This window comes from Alosa pseudoharengus, unplaced genomic scaffold, assembly GCF_046254945.1.
Source record: "Alosa pseudoharengus isolate Yale_2024_CS ecotype anadromous, Long Island Sound unplaced genomic scaffold, YU_APseudo_1.1 YU_APseudo_1.1_scf_4, whole genome shotgun sequence".
NCBI classification, from domain to species: domain Eukaryota; kingdom Metazoa; phylum Chordata; class Actinopteri; order Clupeiformes; family Clupeidae; genus Alosa; species Alosa pseudoharengus.
Window position 1 is genome coordinate 19,565,383 of NW_027468774.1, and position 18,533 is coordinate 19,583,915.

General features: G+C 47.8%; 1 protein-coding gene across 2 annotated transcripts in view; it reads right to left on the bottom strand.

Annotated features, from left to right (window-relative positions):
- Nucleotides 1-2,281: 2,281 nt before the first annotated feature.
- Nucleotides 2,282-18,533, bottom strand: part of helz (helicase with zinc finger) — a 38,604-nt gene continuing 22,352 nt past the window's right edge. Inside the window, exons 19-31 of one of the 2 annotated variants that reach the window (XM_076265173.1) lie at nucleotides 16,633-16,780; nucleotides 14,471-14,654; nucleotides 13,806-14,034; nucleotides 11,665-11,875; nucleotides 10,709-10,760; nucleotides 9,453-9,646; nucleotides 8,922-9,129; nucleotides 7,983-8,065; nucleotides 7,202-7,859; nucleotides 6,430-6,658; nucleotides 5,181-5,793; nucleotides 3,743-3,956; nucleotides 2,282-3,261 (exon numbers count right to left, since the gene is read on the bottom strand). In XM_076265173.1, coding sequence (XP_076121288.1) covers nucleotides 2,924-3,261; nucleotides 3,743-3,956; nucleotides 5,181-5,793; nucleotides 6,430-6,658; nucleotides 7,202-7,859; nucleotides 7,983-8,065; nucleotides 8,922-9,129; nucleotides 9,453-9,646; nucleotides 10,709-10,760; nucleotides 11,665-11,875; nucleotides 13,806-14,034; nucleotides 14,471-14,654; nucleotides 16,633-16,780 — 3,361 coding nt within the window. In that variant the 3' untranslated portion in view covers nucleotides 2,282-2,923. Of the gene's footprint in view, nucleotides 3,262-3,742; nucleotides 3,957-5,180; nucleotides 5,794-6,429; nucleotides 6,659-7,201; nucleotides 7,860-7,982; nucleotides 8,066-8,921; nucleotides 9,130-9,428; nucleotides 9,647-10,708; nucleotides 10,761-11,664; nucleotides 11,876-13,805; nucleotides 14,035-14,470; nucleotides 14,655-16,632; nucleotides 16,781-18,533 lie in introns of both variants that reach the window. The other variant, XM_076265172.1, reaches the window with a different exon arrangement.

The following is an 18,533-nucleotide window of genomic DNA, read 5'->3' on the forward strand; positions in this document are numbered from 1 at the left end:
AGTCCACCTCACTCACCTGAAAATACATTGGAAATAACTAGCTATAACTTGCTAGTATTGTCTCACTCCTCTCAGAACTTGAAAGATGTAATTAGTTTAGAAATGCTCATTTGTATCTTTTTTTTTCAGTTCAGATCATGGAGCTTGATAAGTCAGCCTGAGTGTGTATGAAATGGGGGAGACCAGCATTCATTTTATCATCTTATGTTTTGAGACAATACGTCTATTTATAAAAATGGAATTAAAAAGTTCAGTGCATTTCTTGCAGTGACTTATTATTGTTGTCTGTACTGAGCTGTTAACAATAAACTGAATAATAGTTTACAATGTTCATTCAAACTCTAAAATTAGTGAGGCATTCTATAAAACGTAACACTAAGATATTTCATTAACTGAATGAATAACTGGATAAATGTATCTACAATTGAGAGGAACACTGCACAGATTTGACTATTTGTTAAATCATTCCTATGTTAAACACCACTTAAGTTTATGTGATGTGGGTATATGAGTCATAAAAGCATGTGTATCCAAATGTATCAGAAATCCTTTGCATTTAGATTCTTTTCAATAGAGGTATAATCTAGAAGGCATCCACTAGCTAAATTCATGTCTGTCACATATTAATTCAAGAAAAAAGAAAATTACAACACTAGCACTAATAGTCACTAAGTGCAGTAATTTTTATTAAAGATAAGCCATAGTAAACCAAGTGAAATATAGAATATGTCAAGTGTGTCTCATGCACCTTCCCTCTTTAAGAACACAAATGTTGAGAAGCAAGTCTGTCAGACACAATGGCAGAACACAACACCACCATTCAGTCATTCAGTGATGGAGAGAGAACACCGTTATCTCAATTTTTTATCTCGCACAGGTTACAAACCCTCTCTTAAACTGAGACAAACAAATGATTCTTGACTGAAAGCTTTTACTGTCAGTCAACAGCAGTGGAAGGACACCCCCCCCCCCCCCATCAGTGGAAGTTAAGATGCTGGGCCTTACAAGATTGATTCCCCTGCAGAAGGCACAGAAATGCCTATATAGCTCACAAGACAGACAGCTACTTTACTTGTGTTTTACAGAAAATATGAAATAAAGTATTGTTGCACTAAAATATGCCCTTCGAGAATCTTGTGTGTTTTCAGTGTTCAGTGTGGGAATGAAGACACCAAGACTCACTAAGGGGTAATAGCTGTAATAATCTGCTGACCCTGTGGGATCTGGCTGATACAGTTACAGTATTGAGTGAAGAGGAAACATGCTCAGACCTGCTGATGTCCATGCAGTGGCTCCATAAGGCTTTTCACATTATGCTGACCGACATCCAAAGGCATGGCACAGGTGTCGGATATGGGGAGGAGAACAACACTGAAAAAGGTGCACAAGCATAACTTACAATGCTGACAATGTGAAAATCAGTGTCCTTTAAAACACTATAAATCATTAGAAGCTGCTAAATTATTGCCTGACTTGGCTAATAAGGAAGTTAGCAACACTATCATAATTTGACAGTAGCATCCCTCAACATACTACTATTTTTGATGTCCAAGTGCTGAAATCGGTTTCAGGCCAACTAAATCAGAAAAACAAAAACGTAGAATGAAGCCTTGGTCATATAACGTCAAAAGCATCAGATTACAGATTTAAATAAAAATTATTCAAATGAATAGAGAAATAACATCAAGTGGAAATGCCCACTCTGCGTAAGAGCTTATGAACAAAATCCACAAATGAAGCAGGTATGGTCTGAACTCTCAGGTGTGTCTTTAATTACCTTCTAGTCACATGACCAGTTGTTTGTAACGTCCATTTTAAATGCCAATATCCAATATTCCCATAAACAGTTAAATACAATGAACAATTAACAGACAAAGGACGTGTTCTATATCTTTGTCTGTTAATTGTTGATTGTATTTAACTGTTTATGGGAATATTGGATATTGGCATTTAAAATGGACGTTACAAACAACTGGTCATGTGACTAGAAGGTAATTAAAGACACACCTGAGAGCTCAGACCATACCTGAGCGAACCTGAGGACGCTGTATGTGAAACGCGTTGTTCACTCTGAATAAAATTAAGTAAACGTCAAAACAGTGTGCGGTAGAACCATCTCAATTTTTGATACATATGGAGAGCTTTATAACAACGTACAGAAATCTTTACATTTCATATTTCAGAAGTGCGACTTGATGAATCAAATGTTCCATAGCTCAGTATAGTGTAGTGTAGCTCGTTTCTTGTTGTTAAAGAAAATACTACAATCTGGAGACGTGGGTCATTTCATTCATGTCTTTTTATTCATATGTACAGTTTTGAGAAAAGGGTTGTCTACAGCTATACAACTTTTTATATAGGTTTTTTTTTTGTGTATGTGTGTGTGTGAGGGAGTCAACTAACCACTCAGCTGCAAGCACAAGGAAACACACCAATATTGATAAAAGGAAGAATTCAACATCATTTCAAAAATGAAAAGCCAGCTGAAGAGAAAAAAATATATATAAGAAAAATCACTTCAACAATTTTACTTTTTTATGAATCGATGCAAACAAAGCAGACATAATTCCTGAAAAGAGGGAAGCAGAAGACAGGCAACTGAGTGGTTAGCTAATTCGCTTAAAATGTGTTTAAAAAACTTTTTTTTTTCCTTTTCTTCGTCCCATAAATCTTTTTTTTCCTGATTTTTGTTTTTGTCCAACATTTTGGTATAACTTTGAATATATGCTTAATTTTGTTTGCAAAATCACAATTGTCAAACTGTAAAAGAACAACTAGCTAAATTAAAAGTAAAAAAAAGAAACGAAAACCGCAGGGAAAAAAACAAAACTATCTGACAAAATCATTTTTTTCTTCATTTTCTTGATTATTTTTCCTTTTTTTTCATATATATTTCATATTTTTTACAGGTATGTATTTGATTTTATTTAAAATAGGAGTAATACCCATTGCTACTGTTTGCACTGCCTATGCTAAGCTCCTGTAACAGAGAAAGAGGGTTGTTTTTCTTGGCCTGCTCAGGGGCGGGCCGCGGTTTTGGGGGCGCGCGCAGGGCACTGGCGTAGGACATGGTTGGGGTCTTGTGGGGCCCGGCGGGGCTGGGGCTGCCCCCTCCCCCCGGGTCTGGAGGGGTCTGCTTGCTGGGCAGCAGCGGAGGAAACTGTCCATGGTGCTGCAGAGACGCGGTGCTGGGTGGGTGCGAGGGCGTCTGGAGGACCTCCGTCTTCCCATGATCCTCGGCAGCATTCATGGCCTTAGTAACTGTGGAGAAGCGGGGAGGTCACGTTAGTTGTTGCATGGAATTAGTCAACAGCTTCACTACGCACCAGCAATCGCACAAAGCAGGGAACATTTCTTTACCGGACATTATCAGAAATGTTCAAAGCTGTTATATATAATTATCTATTTTCAAACACAGGAGTTTGTTAATCAGGCCCACGCTTGATTTCCCGTGCAGTGCCTGAGAACATTTAGCCCGGTGTATGTGAACCAATTAGCAAACCATCATTGTATCCAAAATGACAGTGAGGCTTACATAAGGAGTTATCACAGGGGTTCTAAAAGTTCTTCTGCACATGATAACGACTTCATAATACTCTGTGATTTCATTACTGACTTTTAGCATAAACTATCAAACAGCAGGAGAAAGACATTAACACACAAGTGAACCTAACATGACAAGCACATCCTATCTGAAGTGTGCTAAACGAATGTGAAGACGCGTGCGTCCCCGGCGGGCTACCTATGTTGTCCCTGTGTGGGGCCAGGGGGCTCGCTCCGTTGCATGGAATGTTGTGGATGGAGGCAGGGCCGCTGGCGGGCCACAGCTCCGCAGGGGGGAACCGGCAGGGGGGCGCGGGGGGCTGGGGGTCCTGAGGGCTGTCGGGGTACGGCTGGGGAGAGCTGGACGAGATCCGCCGCTGGTACAGGGGCCGGCCGGGACCCCGTGGTTCATACTGCAGCGAGGAGAAGAGGGAAAGAGAGGAGGAGAACGACAGGGAGAGAGAGAGAGAGAGAGAGAACAGGAGGGGGGCATAGAGAGAGAGAGAGAGTGAATGAGGGGTATGGATGAAGAGAGAGAAACAGAGAGAGAGAAGTTGAAAAGAGGCGTGAAAGCCATGGATAACGGGTGAGAAACAAAACACACCTTTAGGAGAAACATCTTAACACAAATCAACACTTCACCACAACTTTCTACACCTCGACTGGTGGGATGTCGCCATGGCGATGGGGAGCGGGTGGGCTTGATGCTCACATGGGAGCTTGACACAGACATGTATCTGCTTAAATCTGTGAGCTGCCACTGGGCTAGCAATCACACTCCAACACTGAAGTTATGCTCTGTAAAATGCTCTCTGTAGGTTCAGATACCTCCTCACCTGCCTCTGTGAGGGGAGGTAGGCTACAAAATTACCAAACTGAGACATTGAGTTTGGCACATGAAAACAGGTCTGGTGCACAGGTATGTGGTGGATTAACGATTCTGTGTTACAGGGTTTCTCACACCTTAAACAACAAATTCAACAACTTTTCAAGGATTTTCAACACCCACTCGCTCGAAATCAAGGACCCAACATGGCATAGTTTGAGACAGATCAACTAACAGATCATTTTCTAACTAAATATATAAAGTCAAGCACTGTAATGATCACCCATGTCTGTTTATGTCTACTTTCACTGATGGTTGGGTGGGCTGGAGCAGGCCATCCAATAATCTCAAAGAAGATTCACATTCCAAAGTTTATTTTCGTTTTCTTTGCGCAGGAGGGGTTGCAACAAACGTTTTGACCACATGGCCTTCCTCAGTATCAGAGCACCATGTGGGCGAAATGTTTGTTGTGACCCCTGCTGCACAAAGAAAGAGAAAACAAACACAACAAAACAAAACCTTGGAGCCTTAACCTTCTTTGAAATTTTCAAAAACTTTTAAAGGCCTTGATTTATTTTTTTTGTGAATTCACAAACTTTCAACTATTTCAAGGAGCCCTAGGAACCATGGTGTTAGTAAAATATAGTAAAACATACAACTTATTTGTTTTTATCACACTCTGATAAATAAATATGATTAGCACATCAGTTTGTTCTTTACTGCCTCTACTCTAGACACAGTTAACACATATGTGTGTGTGTGTGTGTGTGTGTGCGTGTGTGCGTGTGTGCGTGTGTGCGTGTGTCTGTACCTCTTCTAAGCTCTGCAGGGCAGTGTGTGTGGCCTGTTGCTGTTGCTGCTGTTGCTGCTGCAGCAGCAGGGGGCTGTGTTCGGGCCGAGGACCCTGCAGGCCCTGGAGGCCCAGTGGGGGCAGGCCGTGCTGGGGGCCCAACATGTGGCCCTGGGCCAGGCCCGGGTGGCCCCACGCCGCCTCCGGCAGCAGGTACTTCAGCGGCAGCGCGGCCGCCGGGTGGCCCGGGTGGTCCGGGGGCAGGGGGAAGGCCTGGTGGGGGCCGGCGTAGGCCTGCTGCAGGTCCACGGTGCGGCCCGGAGGCTCCGGGTAGCCGTGGAAGGGACCGGCGGAGGAGGGGGAGGGCGGGGGGATGTCGCCCCGCACCTGCTGCTGCTGCTGGCGGTACTGCAGCAGGCGCGACTGAGGTGGGGGCATGTCGGAGGGGTCACGCTGCTGCTGCTGATGCTGCTGTTGTTGATGTTGTTGTTGTTGGTGGTGGTGTTGTTGTTGGTGGTGGTGTTGTTGTTGTTGGTGGTGGTGTTGTTGTTGGTGATGATGTTGTTGTTGATGCTGCTGCTGCTGCTCGTAGTGCTCCTGTGCAGACATCTCACGCAGCAGACCGGGGTACCTGCTGTGACAGCGGCACAGAGGAGAAGTAGTCAGACACAGACACACACACACACACACACGCACGCAGGGAAACACCCATACCACACTGAAGAATCTAGTGCACACTGGCGTCAGCAGGTTACTCCACACCACTGAATGGAATGAATGCAATGGAATTATGAATGTATTTATAGCTTAAAATGTTTTCGGTACATAACCAATTATACCCAATTACCACCACCAGTGGAACACAGAAACCAAGCTCGGACACAAAAACAAGCAAGCTTTCCAGCTATTTTTTATTCAGATGCACTCCTCCAAAAACCACCTCAATCTTTCTAGAATTACTCATTCTTTTCAAATAGAGCTGTTTTTTTCCTTTCATTATATTTTGCCCTGCCCAAGACTTTGCCTATGGTTAGTCCTGTCAGGTCCATTACTGGAGGAAGTGACCAGGTTCCTGCACACCTGGCCTTTGCACACGGCATCTGTATTGTTTTTTGTATTTTTTTGATGAATTGACAAATAGATATGGCCTCACACTGTGTCAATCGGAATCGGAAACGTCAAAAGAGGTTTGATTTTCTGTGCTTTTCCCATCCATATAGCCTCAGCGAATGGGGCATCCTACTGCAGGGGTGACCATGTCTGTGCTCACCTGGTGAGTGGCCCTCTGGGTCCGTCCTCCTCTGACGGGGGCGGCAGGCCCCAGCCGGTGCGGATGAGCGGGTGCGGGAGCCGCATGCCGGGCTGGCCCAGGTGGGAGAGGGGCTGCAGGGGGAAGGCAGCCGCCGCCACGCCTGGGGGCAGGAAAGGGCCCGGCTCACCCCACTGGCCCAGACGAGCCTGCTGGGACATCAGCTCCAGACTGGACGAGCCCTGGGAGTCTGGGGAGACAGAGAGAGAGGGTCAGAGACAAGGTTGGTGAAGAGCTATGCACAAAAAGCCTCAGAGAGAGAGAGAGAGAGAGAGAGAGAGAGAGAGAGAGAGAGACAGAGAGAGATAGACAGAGGGAGAGAGACAGAGGGAGAGAGACAGAGGGAGATAGTGACATCTTTTCGCTAGCAACAGCCTGGCTAAAACCAGAACAAGGGCTGCGGAGCTCTAGGGAGATGCCGTGCGAGACGCTGTGTGCTTGAGAGTAATCACATGTGTGAAAGCCCAGATTACAAGAGCAAAACAACCCCAGAGTCCCTTTCAAGCACTAACCCCAATCACACTGCCGCCCTAACAAGTTAACGAGAAATGCTAATGAGCAAAACCAGATGTTTGGGATACAGATTACATTGGTTGAGCATCCTGATTAAAATCCGGTCATCATAATATTATACATAACATGTTGAAGTAGAAAATTAGATTTTGATATTCTGATCAGTCAGGCCATGAAAAGACGTTGTGGAGAAGATATTTGAAAAACGGACGAGGCTTACCCAGTCCCTCGACCAGTCCTGAGTCCAGACTGTCCTCCCCGTAGCTGTTGACGTGCATGTTCTGATGGTGTGTGTGTGCGTGCTGCTGGTGTGTGTGTTGGGCGTGTGCGTGCTGGACCGCGGCCAGCTGCTGGGGCTGTGGTTGTGCCCCGGCGGCCGCTGCTGACGGCTGCATGGCTCTCAGCGCCCCCTTGAGCTCCTCGGGCACGGCGGACTGCTCGGACGCGTCCCCCTCCAGGCCCGGCGACTGCAGCGCCCGCGGGAGGAAGAAGGAGGTGGCGTTGGGGGGCGCGCCGGCGTTGGGCGGGGGGAAGGGGGGGCCCTGGTGGGGTGGCATCCTCATCTGGCCCTGGTGGCGCGGGAGACCGTAGGGCGGCTGCTGTTGCTGCTGCTGGGGTGGAGGCTGCTGCTGCTGCTGCTGGAACTGCTGGCTGGCGCCGGCGGCTGCAGCCGCGTGAGGAGGGGGGAAGGCGGGGTGGTGGTGGTGGTGGTGGTGCGGGGGCAGGTGGTGCTGGGAGGCCAGGTGGGGGAAGCCCATGGGCCTCTGGGGACCGGTGGCCGGGCCGGAGGGGGGCTCCTTGCGGAGGAGGCGGCCGCCGGGGAAGCCCAGGGGGCCCACGGCTTCAGGGCTCCTGTTGGGCCCTTGGTCAGACTCGCCCTGTAAGAGGATACAACGGTTACCGACAGAGCACTGGTCACACACAGGCACAGGGATGGAGGGATGTGGGGAGGGATGTGGGGAGATGTATGGTATAATGGAGAGGTGTGGTAGAGTGCCCACCTGTTTGTCCTTCTGTTCAGGAGCTTTCCTCTCTGGGGTCAGGAGGCGCCCATGCTCCACCTTCCCATTCATGTCCATTTTACCTGGAAAGTGGATACACATGCAAACTGTTAATCGCCTTTTAAACAACAACCGGAATCTAGCCGGGATAAGGGCTCCTGTCGAACAGAGTGTAATTATACCCGAGGGCGTGTTGCTATATTTATATGTGATGTGAAAGGTGTTACTATAGGAGATGGTGTTAGTCTAAGTGTCAACGCTACATGCTACATGTGACTGAGGCTAGACTACATACTAGTGATTACCGGTAGTATTTTAATTAATTATTTTTTTTTAGATTATGTTCCCACGGAAACTGTCACCATAGGAACAGACAGAGCCCAGTGACAGCAAGAGCTACAGTGGGAACTGGTATTGTGTGTACCAGTGTGCCTGTCTTGACTGATAGGAGTGATGGGATTAGCTCTTTGAAAGAAGAGTCTTTCTTTGTAGTGCTTTGCCATATATTTCAAACATCCAATAGACCGTTTTACTGCTTACGTATAAGTATGCGCGTGCATTTTTTAGAAAAGTGATGTGCCACCCCATTCATTCACACGAAGAAGAGGAAACTACAGAGTTTTGAATGCTGATTTAGAAGTGTATCTAGCATGAAGTTGTTGCGTGTTCGGCTGTCAGAATCGCTACTCTACCAACAGCAGACTGACGTTTTATCGAACATTTGACATGACTCCGCTGCCAAAATGTGCGCACATCCACACCTACGTAATCACTGTTTACAAACTGCAAAAGGGTCCATAACCAACGGTAAGAAGGTAGCACCAGACACAGGTCTTCAGGACAAAATGCACTAATTTGTACGGTGAAAGTGTTGCTGCTACATTCTTCCTTTAGTATTGAGAACGTATAGAAATGACCAGGGCTCAGGTGTGAGTGTACCTGCAGTTCCGGCGTCCTGCAGCAGCTCCTTGTCGGTGCTGGACTGGGCGGTGAGTCCGAGGGGTGAGGGGTGGCTGAGTCCGTAGAGGCCCGGGGAGGCCCGGCTGGTGGGCTGGCGCAGGTTCAGGTTGTAGGCGGCCATGGCCGCCTGGTGGTTGATCAGCCGGGGGTCCATGGGGAAGCGGCTCTGGTAGCCCGGCCAGGGGAGCTGGGAGCCAGGGAAGAAGAGGAGGCTTTAAAATCAAGACAGTCTGCACACAAAAAAATATTCTGGGAAAGCTGATCTGTCTGGAGTCTTGCTCCACAGACACTACTATCTAGTCTTACAGTGTAGATAAGTCAAATTCAGAAAGCTGTATGAAGATCTAGTAACTGAGACTTGTTGCTAATATAACAGTTTACTATGTTAACCTGACATCTGTGTCTATGTGTTTTTGTGTTAAATATCCCACTGCCGTATACCTAATTGCACCCACCACAAATAAAGTGATTAATTGATCTACTGACCTCTCCATGGTTGGCTGTACTTACGGGTAAAGGCATGGGCATGACCATGTTGGCCCCGTACACTGCAGGCACGTAGAGGATGGAGGCACCCGTGTGGGGGTCCACTCTCTGGACCGGGCTGGGGGACTTCCCTGCCGAGCCTGCCGCACCCCCACCGGCCACTGGGGGGGTGAACGCCTGAATGGGGTTCCCCATGAGAACAGCAGCACTGGGCTGAACTATAGAGGGCGAGGGAGAGAGGGAGGGAGGGAGAGATGGAGGGAGGGAGAAAGAAGGGAAAGAGAGGAAATGAAAGAGAGGAAAGGGGGCAGACATAAAGACAGAGAAAGGGGGGGTCGGTGAGGGATGAATAGAGGGTTCCAGAGAAGAATACAGAGAGAAATATTGAGTGAAAAACAGGTCAGAGCAAAGAAATGAAAGTCTTGAAAACATGTTAGCCGGTGGGAGGCCAAGAGAGGCCCTGGGACCAACATAAACAACCAGAGGAGAGGCTCCTCTTCGTAGCCATCTCTCCTTCCAAGTCCTTCACAAACACTCCACCAGATGCTTTAGGGAGCACTTCAACCAGTCTTACACACACACACACACACACTTGCACTAACGGTGCTAATGAGAGTCATTTGGACGAGTAGTAGTTTCATCATGTGCTGTTCTGTTTACGCTCAACCTCTCCAACTCTTAAAGGCCCAGGAGGCCCGCACTTAACCACCGCTTCACACCTCTCTTTATATATATCTCTCTCTCTCTCTCTCTCTCTCTCTCTCTCTCTCTCTCTCTGCTCTCCTTCCTTCTGCCTCAGCGATCTCTCCATGGCTGCAATGCAAACGGATGACCTTGATTCCGGGTGACAGCACAGGTTTGGAAGCGTTCGAATAAGATCACACCCAAAAATGTCGCCGTTGACGCTGAAGCGTCGCTCTATTGACCATTACGCGTGGATACGCCATTACTGAGGAAATGCTCTCCGGTGCCTTTGAAGGAAACCTGTGCCTTTGAAGTAGTCCCACTCACCTGACTACTTCAGGACTAGAGGACGAGATTAGAGGTTTTCTGTCGCATCAGTAATGGGTGACTCCACAAAGAAATGTAAATATCTGACTGAACTGGCAGAATTTCAACTTAAACCATCTACACTGTGCAGCCTAAATAATCCCTTTATAGGTGTCAGTTGATATTAAATGTTAAAGAATGAGTGAGAGAGAGAGAGAGAGATAGAGAGAGATGTGTCATCCATGGCTAGTTCCTGCCATGGTTAGTCCCGGCCATGGTTAGTTCCTTACCGAATCCCTCCGGTGGGAAGTGCTCCGAGTGGTTTGCCATCGTCCCCTTGGCCTGCAGAAGAGAAGAGCAGACAGGAAATGGGTCAGAGATACAGCGGTCATGAGGTCACAGGGGCAGCAGCAGGCAGGCACCCCACTTCTGTCACAACATGGCAGCAGTGCTAAGGCAAAATGACAGGACCCCTACAGGTCGCGTTACTGGGGGAGCGGGTAGATTGGGATGGAGGGATTGAATGTGACACAGAACGTTCCCGAGCGCCTGATCCTCCACCCAGTTTGGGTTTGGCTGGGGTGGTGCAGAGCCATATAGAGAGAGAGTTCGGCAACCAGGGAATCGAATGAGACCAATATTTCTGTAAGGGCCTTTTACATATTGACAAAAAGTTGATGATAACATTTATATGCCTGTGAATGGTGATAAATAAGCCATTTATTTCAACATAGCATATTCGCTGTTGGTATCCAACATGGCGCCCATGCTTTCAGTTGGTCAAACTCTCTCTCTGTACGGCTCTTGGGTGATGGTGGTGGTGTTGAACGTTTATGCTTGGGTGTGTCCACTGGAGTTGGGCTACTTTTTTGGGGACGGGGGCCTGGAGCTATGAGATGCCTGCACCGCCTCAGTCAATCAGACAAAATGTGGTACTATTTGCTAAAGTGACCATTCCAATGAGAACTTGGGCATGCTAGGGTGGCAGTGCTGGGTAGAGTTCGAGACTTCACCTCAGGTATGCAGCGTTGGCCTGAAATTAGAGATGTGCAACATTGTATTTCAACAATTTTCTGGCCTATTGCCAATGCAAATACTGATATATACAAATGTATCTAGAATGAAACATTCGCTGCCATTGTGATGGCCTATTTGTTGCAGATACAGGCCCATTTCCTTTCGTTCTTTAACTTTCAAGAAATCTGGACATCATGACTCATGCGCGAGGTGTCCGTCTGAGTATCACCTTGGGCGGCGAGTGCTGGTGTTTGCTGGAGGCCTGCTGCGGCGGGGGCAGGGGCCGCAGGGCGCGGGGGATGAACTCGGGGGCCAGCGGGTTGAGCACGTACGTCTTCTTCAGCTCCAGGGCCTCCAGCTGGGCCTTGATCTGCTCGAAGGTGATGCCGTGCAGACTGCTGTTGTCATGGCAGATGGAGATGAACGTCTCCCAGAACTTCCTGTAAAGGTTGGAACACACACACACACGCAATTGAGCACATGAAAACACAGTGATGTATGCATAATTGTTTAAGATGAGTGTTTGGCCAGTTCCCTACACATCCCTATGGAAAGGGTTGATAGGTATATATTGAATTAGACCAAACGGAGGCGTTTTAGCGAAGTTAAGGTATGAGCTACACCAGGCGCGTAACTGAAGCGTTCCGTTCGCGACGCGTAATATCCATTTTAGATGAATGGTCTATTTTTTTCGAACCTACGCCCTACTGTCACGTCTGGTGTAGCTACTTCCATTGATTATAATGGAAGCTAATTGTTGCAGCAGACGCAACGCGAACGGAACGCTTCAGTTACGCGCCTGGTGTAGCTCAGCCCTAACCCTGGAGGAGGTGCCCTGAGTGCCGTCTGCACATATCATCCGAGGGAGGCTGCTTAGCAACTGACCGACAGTGGTGCTTGAGGGTTTAAGAGAGACAAGCCTCCCACCACCACTCCCTCTCCAGCTCTCTTTCTCTCACTTTTCTCCCTCCATCTCTCTCTCAAAACACACCAGTCTGTGCAATCAGATACAGGGTACGCACAGAGCACGATTAAAATAACGCTGGCAAAAGAGAATCTGCGAAAGCTCCTCGTCTTGCCAGAACAGAGAGGTCAGGTTTTGCGCCCACTCAACAAGTGAAGTTAATGAATAAATGACAAGTAATCAGATGGAGGGGGAAAAAAGGGAAAAAAGGCAGAAAAAAAGAAAAGGATAAAATAATGATAAAAACAAGTGAGCGCTGCTCCTCCAAACACACGGATTGACTTAATTGCCAGGGCAATGCGATTGACATTTCCTGCGGTCTGGGCCTCTGCGATTGGCTGAACGTGAGGTAGTCTCCATGGAGACGGCAAAGAGCTGCAGCTGTGAAAAGGAGAGCGAGCGAACGAGCGAGAGAGGGATGAAGAGAGAGAGCGAACGAGAGAGAAAGAGAGAGTAAGAAATAGAGGGAGAGAGATATGGAGCCTGAGAGAGAGTGACATGAAGGGAGCCGGTTGCTTTTTGCGGCGGATCGGTGAGGGTCTCTCACCTACCCACTAGCGACAAGCGCTAGCTCCCGGAGTGGGAGCAACGCTGGCATCAGCACAAACAAGACAGGCCACAAGTGCCCGGCAAAACCGCTCCCCCGCACTCCACCTGTTTATGGCAGTCTAACTCACTCTGTGTGTGTGTGTGTGCGTGTGTGTGTGTATGTGTGTGTGTGTGTGTGTGTGTGTGTGTGTGTGTGTGTGTGTGTGCTCATGAGCGTGTTCTGGTAGTAGTTTGCTTCATCATCTTTAGCGGGCAGATTCGGCGTGACATTTCCAATCCAGTGCAATAACACACACACTCAAAACAGCCTGCAGACACACTCCGCCGCGGCTTCGTGCGCTGTGGAAATGCCAGCTTCACAGCTGTGGGAGGAACTGCCGCTCGATACCACTGTGTGAAGCAACAGCTCAAGTCCACCACACTGAGAAAAGGAAGAGACACACTGACCTCGGCACAGGTGATGACCAATACAAATAGACTCGTGGGAATAAGAACAATTTGGAGTTTGGGTTTTGGATGATTTTTTTGAGTGGGTGCAATGTTCAATTCCAATCGGTACAACACTTTTCTTGCAGATCCTCACTTTGAGCTGGTTAAATCAAGACTTTTTTTCAGAGCACAGGGCATAGAGCTTTGTAGATTCTGAACAACGTTTATGCAACACATTCAAGCACTATTAATCTACCCCTCCATTTTGTGAAGAGAAATCAAACATTTCCAAATACTTGGCTAGATACTAAGTTCACACTAATTAATCTACTTCAAACTGTAGTACATTCTGGTACAGCAAAAGCATGCATTCTGTGGTTTGTGTGTGTGTGTGTGTGTGTGTGTGTGTCTGTATTGGGTAGTCTTACCTGCAGCGCCCCACCGAGCAGAGAGCAATGGGGTCTCCCACCACGGCCACCAGGGACTGGGCTCGGGTGATGGCTGTGTTGAGCAGCTTGTAGTTGGACAGGAAGCCGTAGTCCAGGTCCTCGGTGGAGTCTTCCACCAGCTGCTCCTTGCGCTTGATGGCCGTCTGCTTGTGCTTGCAGGTGTGGCGCGTGCGCACCGTGCTCAGGAACAGCACCCGGAACTGCTTGCCTGTAGCGGGGTGGGCAGGGTCAAACGGCAATGGTCAGCAGGTAGTCCAGACAAAGGCACACCCAAACGCTCCTACTCAGACTGGCTATGAACTAAGGCATCTTGAGAGGGCTAAAAAGGGCCGTTCACTGCCTCACTGGAGATTTGTTGAAATAACTGCACACTGTACACGTGTTTGTGTGTATGTGTGACTACGTCTCCATTGTTATATGACCTACATATATAATAGAATACATTTATGTAAGAGTCAAGAAAATACACCCTCAGAATAAACGTATGTGTGTGCATATCTGAGCCTGAGTGACCTCTGTGGGACACACGTTGAGCATATGTAGCGTGAGCATTTAGGGTTCCTCTATCAAACAGAATGTGTGTGTGTGTGTGTGTGTGTGTGTGTGTGTGTGTGTGTGTGTGTGTGTGTGTGTCCGTGTCTCACCCTGCACGTTCAGCACCCTCTCCACGCTGACGTCGTGCATCCTCTTCTTGCGCAGCTCGGCGCGGATGCGGAACACCTGGTCAGCGTAGGGCGACACCACGCCGATGCTGCCCTCGTCCAGCTTGCCCCAGGCCACCGGCCACTTCCGCCGCATCTCCTCCACGCGCTCCACTATCTCAAACACCTGTGGACGAGGCACACGGTCAGAAACGCACAGAACAGGACAATCCAACTCACAAACATGTCACATGGAAGCACACACAGTCACATAGAAACATGCGAGTTATGCTGAATTTACTGCATCCTGTTCACGGATGGTACTGTAATGATGCCTGTTGATCAGTGTAAGAGGACACGGTGACAGAGTATCTGTGCGTATCCGCTTGCGTAAGTGGCACATCTGTGTCTTTTTGTGAACATCTCAAAGACAAAAGGAGTGTGGTGCGTCATCCCAGTGGAGTGGCTGACACAGCTTCTCAAGACCGCTCAGTCAGAGCCATTTTAACCAGCGCCGACACACTCCCAAAAAGGCTGATGTGCAGAGTGTATTACTCCCTCAAAAAATAGGGGCTGATGAATGCCAGCTCTCCCACTGAGAGCCCTACATGTAGCCTAGGCAGGACAACAGCCATTTTAACCCATTTCACCTGTGTGTGTGTGTGTGTGTGTGTGTGTGTCCGTCTAAGCAAATGCTTGTGACTCATACCGCTACATCTCGTTCAGACCCACTCCTAGTCAAGTATGTGTGTGTTCATGAGGGTTGAGGGTGTCATGTGACTGGACGTTAGCCCCCTCAATCAAGCGCCCCCCCCACCCCTCGGCGGCTGATCCAGTCTTGTCTGTGTGAGTCATTTCTCAGCTTCGGCAGACCGAGCCTCTCAAAGTCTGAAGTGCTGCTCTTGTAGCTTCTGTGGTCACAAACATGACCAATCACTGCCCTCCTCTTCTTCCTCTCCTCTCTTCTCTCCGGTTCTTGTAGTGCATAGAGCATAGTGCATAATCCAGCTCCGCACCTGCTCTCAGAAATGCCCCTCTTCAACATCTGAGCTTGACAGCACACTGGGCTGCACCACCAACCCCTGGTCTTTCACTGGCATAACAGCCTTCTCCACCTGGAGTGGAGTAAAACCACCTGGACTGGCATAACAGCCTTCTCCACCTGGAGTGGAGTAAAACCACCTGGACTGGCATAACAGCCTTCTCCACCTGGAGTGGAGTAAAACCACCTGGACTGGCATAACAGCCTTCTCCACCTGGAGTGGAGTAAAACCACCTGGACTGGCATAACAGCCTTCTCCACCTGGAGTGGAGTAAAACCACCTGGACTGGCATAAAAGCCTTCTCCACCTGGAGTGGAGTAAAACCACCTGGACTGGCATAACAGCCTTCTCCACCTGGAGTGGAGTAAAACCACCTGGACTGGCATAACAGCCTTCTCCACCTGGAGTGGAGTAAAACCACCTGGACTGGCATAAAAGCCTTCTCCACCTGGAGTGGAGTAAAACCACCTGGACTGGCATAAAAGCCTTCTCCACCTGGAGTGGAGTAAAACCACCTGGACTGGCATAACAGCCTTCTCCACCTGGAGTGGAGTTTCGGAAACTTTGACTCACCCCTGATTATCTAGACCAGGCTCCACTCATCCATTTGGTTCAACACTTACCAAGGATTTGTGCTTAAATATATATTACTGTTTGGATTAGCCTTCTCACAAAGAGGCTAAAGGTTAACTCGGTTTGTGATCTCAGTCTAGGGGACTCACCACCATCTTGTGACTACCTGAGGACATTGTGTTGGAGGCTGAGTTGTGTCTGTGTCATGTGATTTGTGAGGCTAAGAGGCGCTACACTGGCCTCTGATGCGCAGATGAGTAAAAACGTCAGCAAAATAGCAGGTCCTCAGTGACATCCATTTGCTATCGCGAGGTGAACCCAACGCCCCCGCAAAAACCAATCACAAAGCAGCAGGGTGCGAATACACAGTTTTGCACCTTGTTCCTTGTTGTGGGCCCGACAGCAGCATTCTGGAAACGAGTGCGCAGGTGTGAAAAGTGATCCGTGTAAGTGTCATGAGGGAGACTGTGGACCGCGTGACATCATTTACGAGGCGAGAGGCAGAACGAGTGTGTGAGGGGGGAAGCGGTCAGCAGGTCGGTCTCTCACCTCAGCGTTGTTGTAGTAGGCCGTGCTGTTCTTCTCCTGCACGTCCTCGCCTCTGGCGGTGAAGAAGGTCAGAGGGTAGAAGTCCTTATGAGGCGGCTGCTTCCCACTGGCCATCAGCTTGCCCTCATAGAACAGGTCCGACGTGTAGCTAAGGAGACACAAACGTGAACCAATCAACTTCAACCTCTTCATGTATAGTTATTCAGCAGACACTTTTATCCAAAGCAACTTAAAGAAATCATACATTATAGCATCTTATATTATAGCCACAAAGACAACACCTGGAATTTAGTCATTACCAAACTGACACATGCTTCCATAAGGACATATGCTTTTAATATGGTTATCAAATATTCAAACTAGGGATGCACTGATATACTGACATCAGTATCGGACGATTTTTGACTTGTTGGCTGGTACCGGACTATTGGCAATAGTGTGTGAGTGTGGTAAACTGAAGCACAGCTGGACTGCATGTGCATGTTTTGAGCTTAAGGTATACAAAACAATTCAATAGAAACCTGTAGAAAATATTCGCCTGGGTGAACTCAGATGAACCTGTTGGCAAATTTGAATTTGCCAACACCAAAGCCCAGGATCACTTGCATTTAACACAACCAATGGCTGTGCTGATAGGCTAAACAGATGAGGCCATGTATTTAAAAAACCTTCATTTACAAGAAGGTTGAGTTTGCTGCACTTCTGAAACGATTTGGGAAGAGTTTATTTTTAAGTTTGAGTTCACTGCCGGTTACTTCCATGGAAGTAATAAAACGGGAAGCTCGGCAACGAGCGCCAATGGGATCCTTTCCAGACACATTTGCCAACATGTTCATCTGGGTTCACCCCGGCTAGCGATGTACCAAAACCCTGATGAGCTGCTAAAAGTGTGGTGTCAGTGGTAGGGAAGGGCATGATTAATCGACGATCGATAATTGATTATTAGGAATTTCGTCGATCACGTTAATTTGCTATCGATTAAACTAATGCAGGTTGCGTTGCGTAGTATGAGTCTTGAAGCAATGAAATTAATTTCACTGTATGGCAGCAATTAAACATTTTACCACCCGGGGGCAATATTTGAAGGCATAGTCAGTTACCTGCGAGTTTCCGTTTTGATTCCAAAAGTAGGCCTAATGATGAAAAGGTCACGCGAAGTGTGGCGTGCGACCATTTTGATTTTAAAAAATAATGACTTAGTTCACTGCAAACACTGCGATGCCGTGTATAAGTAGCCTACAACATGGCCACGACTCAAATGATGTAACCTAGGCTACCACTTAAACAAAGTGCATCCGACCCTGGTTAATGTCTCTGGCGGTGCATCCTGCTCTCAGTCTTAAGACGGCAGATTCCTAAAGAAGTGCAAGCACCCACCCCATAAGTGTACATTGTACGATCACTCGAAGAGCAGTAAACAGTGTTGTAAGGCTGCGTGTACAAATCCGCTTGGAGCTCCAGTGGATTTTTGATTTCGCGACGAGGACTCTGTTTAAGAACGTCGGCTCGCAGCTGTAGGTTTCGCTGCCTTTAGAGCACCGCAGCGCATAGGCTAGATCTTCAAGTTTAGCCTAACCAACGTCCAGTTTAACTGCCACAAGTTGTTCTTCTTGTAATAAAGATGTCATTGAGGAAAAACACGATGTATTTTTGTATTTCCATTGCATTTTTAATTTATAAAAGTGAAATAAATAATTAATTTTAATATAAAAATATGAATGATTAATCGATAGTCGATCGTTAATTCTCCTGACGATCGACTAAGAAAATTTAATCGAATGCCCATCCCTAGTCAGTGGCACTGGTTCAGTTGGCCTCCGATTCTTCGCCTTGCCTTGCCATCAGCTGTCGCCTGAGATTGGCCATTACTGCCTGGCTGCAGACTTTAAGCCTCAAGGCAG